The following is an 8,317-nucleotide window of genomic DNA, read 5'->3' on the forward strand; positions in this document are numbered from 1 at the left end:
GACCAACAAAACCACTTCCTCAGATGTGGAACAGACTGAAAGGCTGAAATCGGCAAAAGCTCAGAGAGAGATTGGAGTGAAGATCGATGAAGAAAGTCCTGCGAAGCGATGAATCAAAGTTTGAGACGTGACGGTCCAATTGAGGACAATAAGTGAGAAGAAGAGCTGCAGAGTTCCGTCAGTGGAGGCTTGATGTCGAGATATTGTTCAAACTGATGGAATCATTAACGCTGGAAAGTGCCGACAGGCTTTGGTTCATCATGTCATCGCTGCTGGAAAGTGCCTGATCGGAAACAGGTTGATTTTTCAGCATGACAATGACCCACAGCACACCAAAAACCTGAACATTAACACACCCAACCTTCAAAAACCTGAATGGTACAATTCACTAAAAGTTTCATAAAACTGTCAAAAATTGCATCAAAACATAAAAGGCCTGAATGCTATTTCACCAAAATGCCAAAAACCTGGACTAACACACATAAACATAGAAAACACTGAATACTATTACATCAAAACAGCAATAACCCAGACATGACCAGCTAGAGATGGAAAAACCTTGAATATTCAGATGCCAAAGTGGCAAAAACATGAAAATCAATGCAGCAAAACTTCAAAAACCCAGATATTAAGTGATTAAACTGTCAAAAATCTCGATGGAAAAAAACCACTTTCAAAAATTTTGATTTTAACAGGTTAAGTTGGCAAAAACCGCATCAAAACCAGAATGTCAAAACACCAACAACTTGGATATTAACACAAAAAAACAGCAACAACTTGGACATTAGCGCACCAAAACACCAACAACTTGGACATTAGCGCACCAAAACACCAACAACTTGGACATTAGCGCACCAAAACACCAACAACTTGGACATTAGCGCACCAAAACAGCAACAACTTGGACATTAACGCACCAAAACACCAACAGCTTGGACATTAACACACCAAAACAGCAACAGCTTGGACATTAACGCACCAAAACAGCAACAACTTGGACATTAGCGCACCAAAACAGCAACAACTTGGACATTAGCGCACCAAAACAGCAACAACTTGGACATTAGCGCACCAAAACAGCAACAACTTGGACATTAGCACACCAAAACAGCAACAGCTTGGACATTAGTGCACCAAAACAGCAACAGCTTGGACATTAGTGCACCAAAACACCAACAACTTGGACATTAGCGCACCAAAACACCACCAACTTGGACATTAGCGCACCAAAACACCACCAACTTGGACATTAGCGCACCAAAACACCAACAACTTGGACATTAGCGCACCAAAACAGCAACAACTTGGACATTAGCGCACCAAAACACCAACAACTTGGACATTAGCGCACCAAAACACCAACAACTTGGACATTAGCGCACCAAAACAGCAACAACTTGGACATTAACGCACCAAAACAGCAACAACTTGGACATTAACGCACCAAAACAGCAACAACTTGGACATTAACGCACCAAAACAGCAACAGCTTGGACATTAGTGCACCAAAACACCAACAACTTGGATATTAACGCACCAAAACACCAACAACTTGGACATTAGCGCACCAAAACACCACCAACTTGGACATTAACGCACCAAAACAGCAACAACTTGGACATTAACGCACCAAAACAGCAACAACTTGGACATTAGCGCACCAAAACAGCAACAGCTTGGACATTAACGCACCAAAACAGCAACAGCTTGGACATTAGCGCACCAAAACAGCAACAACTTGGATATTAACGCACCAAAACACCAACAACTTGGACATTAGCGCACCAAAACACCACCAACTTGGACATTAGCGCACCAAAACAGCAACAACTTGGACATTAACGCACCAAAACAGCAACAACTTGGACATTAACGCACCAAAACAGCAACAGCTTGGACATTAGTGCACCAAAACAGCAACAGCTTGGACATTAGTGCACCAAAACACCAACAACTTGGATATTAACGCACCAAAACACCAACAACTTGGACATTAGCGCACCAAAACACCACCAACTTGGACATTAGCGCACCAAAACACCAACAACTTGGACATTAGCGCACCAAAACACCAACAACTTGGACATTAGCGCACCAAAACAGCAACAACTTGGACATTAGCGCACCAAAACAGCAACAACTTGGACATTAGCGTACCAAAACAGCAACAACTTGGACATTAGCGCACCAAAACACCACCAACTTGGACATTAGCGCACCAAAACACCACCAACTTGGACATTAGCGCACCAAAACAGCAACAACTTGGACATTAACGCACCAAAACAGCAACAACTTGGACATTAACGCACCAAAACAGCAACAACTTGGACATTAACGCACCAAAACAGCAACAGCTTGGACATTAGTGCACCAAAACACCAACAACTTGGACATTAGCGCACCAAAACAGCAACAACTTGGACATTAACGCACCAAAACAGCAACAACTTGGACATTAACGCACCAAAACAGCAACAACTTGGACATTAGCGCACCAAAACAGCAACAGCTTGGACATTAACGCACCAAAACAGCAACAGCTTGGACATTAACGCACCAAAACAGCAACAGCTTGGACATTAGTGCACCAAAACACCAACAACTTGGATATTAACGCACCAAAACACCAACAACTTGGACATTAGCGCACCAAAACACCACCAACTTGGACATTAGCGCACCAAAACACCACCAACTTGGACATTAGCGCACCAAAACACCAACAACTTGGACATTAGCGCACCAAAACACCAACAACTTGGACATTAGCGCACCAAAACACCAACAACTTGGACATTAGCGTACCAAAACACCAACAACTTGGACATTAGCGTACCAAAACACCAACAACTTGGACATTAGCGCACCAAAACACCAACAACTTGGACATTAGCGCACCAAAACAGCAACAACTTGGACATTAACGCACCAAAACAGCAACAACTTGGATATTAACGCACCAAAACACCAACAACTTGGACATTAACTCACCAAAAGATCAATAACTTTGATATTAACATGGTAAAGCTTCAGAAATCTGGATTTTAAAACCATATCATCAAAAGCTTGGGTATTAAAGTACCAGAGTGTCAAAAACAAGAACCTTGATCTGAAGACATGATATTTGGAGAATCAAACAGCTGACGGTGATGGACTGACCTCCACCAAATCCTGACCTCAGTCACATAGAAGGTGGATGATCACCTCAGTCTAAAGAACTCTAGAAGAACCGAAGGAAACTTTCCATAAAACGCCACAAGATCACTGAAGAACACTTAAAGACAGTTGAGATCACACTAAATACTGACAAAAAGTTTTGAGACGGGTTCTCATTCATTTGAATGAGAACCCGTCTCAAAACTTTTGACAGGGGGTGTATCTTCTGATTATAAGTTGTTCCTCTGAGGCTCCTCTGTCTGGTTTCTGATGTGTGAAATGAATGTGAAGATCTGAGGACATGCTTAAAGACGACGTGATCCAAACGTGGACCGTAAGCACCAGGAAGACGGTTCTGAGCAGATTCATCAGTGAGCAGCAGACTGAGGTGTTGGTGTTGGAGCTCAGGTGAGTCTCACCTGGCTGCGGAGCTGCTTGATGGAGTGCTGCAGCGTCAGGATGTGGCTGAACAGTGGACTCTGCAGGGTTTCCCTCAGGTTCCCCAGAGTGTCGCTGTGGGTCCACTCCTCCCTCTGGACCAGCTTGGCCTGAAGACGCTCCAGAGCTCCCAGAACCTGCTGACGCTCTGCTGAGGACACTGAGGACGGAGACGCCAACAAAAATACAGAATATATGAGGGGTTAGAGACAGAGTGGTCTAACCCACTGAGTTTTATATTATTTCTATAATATTTTATGGTCTCGATTTTAGTATCAGAGTGGTCGAACCCACAACCCAGATAGAGCGGTACAGTTTAACGTTAGAACATTCTGGAGAACACTCAATTTTGAACCCATTTTTCTCCAAAACTACAGAAAGTGGATCAGACCACTCTGCTTCTAACCCTTAATGTCCAAGATGCTTCAAAAATGATCCAGAATCACAGAAAAAGTTCCAGAAATGATCTGAAATTGACAAACATTTGCTCAGAATGACATGAAAATAGTCTAAAATGACTGGAAAATAATCCAAAATTGTGGAAAATTTGTCCAAAGTTATGCAAACGTTGTCAGAAATGACAAAAATCTTCCCAAAGTTAATCAAAAATTGGGCAAAAATAATTTTAAAATGTGCAAAATGGTTCAAAATTGTCCAACATTTCTCAAATCTGCTTAGAATGAACTGGAAATGAGTTAAAATGAGTAAAAACTTGCAGAATGACACTAAGGCATTGGAAGCAGAGTGGTCCAACTCAAAAATTCTGTGATATTTTCTGGTCTAGATATTAGTGTCAGAGTGGTCCAACCCTCAACCCAGATACAGCGTTACAGTTTAACATTAGACCGTTCTGAGAAACACTAAACTTTGAACCCATTTTTCTCTAAAACTACAGAAATCGGATCAGACTATTGTATGCGTTTAATGCTCCGATCATCTGATTTGAAGCTTATGCTACATTTACACACTAGCTGTGTCATATGAATAGAGTTTATTATACTATTCTGAAGGTATAAACTTCCTGTAGCTCAGCAGCTCCTCCATGACAACATCCAATGCTCCCAAAGTATTCGAACAAATGGATCCGATTATAATAGAAACTGTGTATCGTTCCATTTTTCTCCAGTCTTAATAATAACTTCTAATAAAAGTCTGATTATTACATTTCGCTAACAACTTTTAGCTGACTATTCTAGTATTTACTCATTTTCATGTACATTCATCTAAAGGTAACTACTTCATCTTGTTATTCTTGTATTTAGCTAAATAATTCTTACTTTAATCTATTTCAATGCTTTATTTATAAGTTAGCTTTTACATATTTATTTGTGCATCACCTCTAGCCGACAACTCCAGCAGGTTATTCATTACTTTTATTTAAACTAGTTATCTATGCTGTTAGCTAGCTAATTCTGCTGCTAATTACTTTCACGTGTGTCAATTAACTATTTATTACTTTTAGTGAAGCATTTGAGCAGTTATTCTTAATTTAGCTAAAGACCTTTAACTAATCACTCCAGTATTTCTTAGTTTTAACAAATTCCACTCGTGATCTGTGCTTTTAGAGAGCAAATTAATTTTTGCTAACTTCTAGAACAACTTAGCCATGCTTTTAGCTAGCTCATGTTGCGTTTAGCCTACAGCTTCTTCTTTAACTTCTTTAGTTAACAACTTTCAGCTACCTATTCTTGAGTTTATTACTTTAAGCCAAGATTTTCAACTAGATATTAGTGATGTTAACTAGGTAATCTGAACTTCTGAATTTTATTTAGCTTTGTGAACTACTTACCTGTGTTTTTAGTTGTCTGTGCTTTGAGCTAGCTAATGGTGCTACTAATTCATTAATGTTAGCCAACTGACAATTGTTTTTTTAGCTAACAAATCTTAGCTGGTTATTTAAGTATTACTTCTAGCAAACAAAAAGCTATGAGTGCTTTTAGCTAGCTAATTTTGCTCTATGAATGAATGCTAGCTTCTGAACTAGTTACCAGTGCTTTTTGCTAGCTAATGCTACTGTTTAACCATTAGTTTTAGCTAACAGGTTTTAGCTAGCTATTGGAGCCTTTCTGGCTGTTAGCAAACAATTTTAATCAGTTATTCATGACTTTAACTTAACTACTTCAGCTAGTTAACCATGCTTTTAGCTAGCAATGCTATTTTACCTGTTTATCCATTAAAGCTACCTTCAGCCAGCTAGTTTTTAACGTCTCTTCAGTTAAAGTCATTTGGCTTCTTCCCTCCATAGCACATATTTGTGGATGTATCTTTAAATTTAACCACATTTCCTGGTTTGGTAGTTGAGTTTGAGTTAATTATCAGCTCGACCTTCCACATTCCTGCAGGTTTTGGAGTCACAGCTGTAGACAGAGGGAAAAAAGCTTCATTTCCAACAAACACCTTCAAACTGTATCAACTGATTTACCTGTGGGGACATTTTCAAACATCTCTGTCCTGTTGTCTCTGTTCGCTGTTCTGGATCAATCTGGACCAAGAAGATGAGAAAACAAACATTTATTCAGACACTGGTCGGTGGAAACGACTGAATAAATCCTGGTAAAAATGAACACAAAACAAGACACAAAAGGACATAAACAAGATGCAAAATAACAAAAATGAAACAGAAAATGACAAAAGTGAGATACAAAATAGCAAAAACAAGACAGAAAATAACAAAAAAATCAAGACACAAAACAACAGAAATGAGACAACACGACAAAAATGAAAAAGAGAATGCCAAAAACAAGACACAAAACGGCAAAAACAAGACACAAAACGACACCAAAAGACAAAAAGGGACAAAAATTAAACTGAAAATGACAAAAACAAGACATAAAAGTACAAAAACCACAAAGTCCGGTCAAACGCTCCCCTTTCTCTGAATGAAACATCTACAAACGAAAGAACAGCAGCTCTGTTTGCTCTTCTACCCCACAATGAAACCCAACAGAACACATGCTGGGATCTACTGGTTTATCAGACATTCAATCTATTCAGCATCGGGTAATGTTCAGGTATTTAAAGGTCATTCCAGACGTTTTCTGCTCCACATTGATCAATAATAGGTACTGATTGTCTCATTTTATTCCATGTTTCTGTGTTGTTGCTAACCCTACTCTAATCCATGCTAATGTGATCTTTTTCTCAGCAGTAGAAGCTAGATATTTAGCTAGCTGTTACTGCTGACCACTGATGGAAAACAGTCCAAAGAATGAGTCTGATCCTGATAATATGAGGTAGAGAGAGACATTCAATCAAGACTGACAATGGATGAAAAGATGGAAAATAGAAGAGAGGACATAGCTTTGCTCTACACATTCTGTAGGAACACTGATGGAGGATGGAAACGACAATAAAAACAACAAAAACAAGACACAAAACAACCAAAATGATACACAAAATCACAGAAACAAAAGAGAAAATTAAAAACACAAGACAAAAACGGGAAAAAACGACACAAAACGACAAAAACAAGACAGAAAATGCCAAAAACAAAACACAAAATGACATGAAACAACAAAACGAGAAACAAAACACCAAAAATAACACAGAAAACGACAAACAAGACAAAATGAAAAAAATGAGACACATTATGACAAAAACAAACATTTTTTAACAGTCTGAGTGACTTTGAACACTTTCTATTCATATTCATCAGTTTCTGAACGACTTTGAGCAGTTTTTCAGTCATTTTAATCAAATTTGAGGCAGTCTGAACAGTTTTAAGTAGTTTTTAGCCACCTGAGTGATTCAAACAGGTGTCAACAGGTACCAGCAGATGTTTACTGGGTCAGAACCAGCAGAACAAACCTCCACCACACCCTCAGCGGAACCTCCAGCTGCCTGCAGGCCTCGTTCACCTGAAATCAGCTCACCTGTGCGCTCACCTGAGCAACCAGGAAGTGAAAGTGTGCGGCTCGGAGGGGAGGGGTGAAACTGGAATAAAGAATTAAAAGAAGAAATCCTCCTTTGAGCTGCGTGTTGAGCCGGTTTGGGTTAAAATGAGAGTTGAGGGAGTTTCCAGCAGCAGCAGGTTGGAGAGCAGCAGGTGCATCAGACTCACAGCTAAACACCGTCCCAACAGGTGAAACTGTAACAGCCACACCTGGAATAAGTCCTGAGAGCAGCACATTCTCTCCTCTGAGCGTTTAACAGCTTCAGCTTCACCGAATCTCAGGATCAAACTTCTCCTGCAGCAGATTCTCAACTTTACATCCACGAACCGCCGCTAGCCCGGCTAGCCGTTAGCATGCTAGCCGAGCGGCTCAGAGAGGAAAATAAAAACTCACCTGATTAGAAAAGAGACGGAACAACAGCCTGAGGACGGGTCCGACAGCAGCCCGCTGGAAACACACTCATTTAGAGGCTTTAAACTGGACAGAAACTCTCAGAAACTGGAAGCAGTTTGGCTCAAGTGTCGCTTTAATGCCGCGTTCATCGGCTGTCGGAAATTCCGCATGTCTGCCGCTGCGCGATCTGACGTGAAAGTTTATTAGCATCGATGAAGGAATCACGTCTGGTGTTTTATGATATCAATGTTCAATCTGCATAACTAAAGATAATATTCTATATAATCTGTTTCGTGCACCCATGACCTCAAAATGTTTAAAAAGTGGAACGCAAAACGAAAATAAAGACGCAAAAAGACAAAAACAAAATAGAAAAACACAATTGCAAGACATAAAACGACAAAATAAGACAGAAAATGACAAAAAAAAGACAC

The 8,317-nt window shown here is 39.9% G+C and overlaps 1 protein-coding gene across 1 annotated transcript in view; it reads right to left on the reverse strand.

The window, feature by feature from the left end:
- Positions 1 to 8,040, reverse strand: part of patj (PATJ crumbs cell polarity complex component) — a 168,280-nt gene extending 160,240 nt beyond the window's left edge. Inside the window, exons 1-3 of the mRNA XM_051947482.1 lie at positions 7,884 to 8,040; positions 6,020 to 6,079; positions 3,579 to 3,757 (exon numbers count right to left, since the gene is read on the reverse strand). Of these exons, the coding sequence (XP_051803442.1) occupies positions 3,579 to 3,757; positions 6,020 to 6,041 (201 nt within the window). The 5' untranslated portion in view covers positions 6,042 to 6,079; positions 7,884 to 8,040. The remainder of the gene's footprint in view (positions 1 to 3,578; positions 3,758 to 6,019; positions 6,080 to 7,883) is intronic.
- Positions 8,041 to 8,317: the final 277 nt, after the last annotated feature.

Source organism: Acanthochromis polyacanthus, chromosome 4 (assembly GCF_021347895.1).
Source record: "Acanthochromis polyacanthus isolate Apoly-LR-REF ecotype Palm Island chromosome 4, KAUST_Apoly_ChrSc, whole genome shotgun sequence".
In the NCBI taxonomy this organism is placed as follows: Eukaryota; Metazoa; Chordata; class Actinopteri; family Pomacentridae; genus Acanthochromis; species Acanthochromis polyacanthus.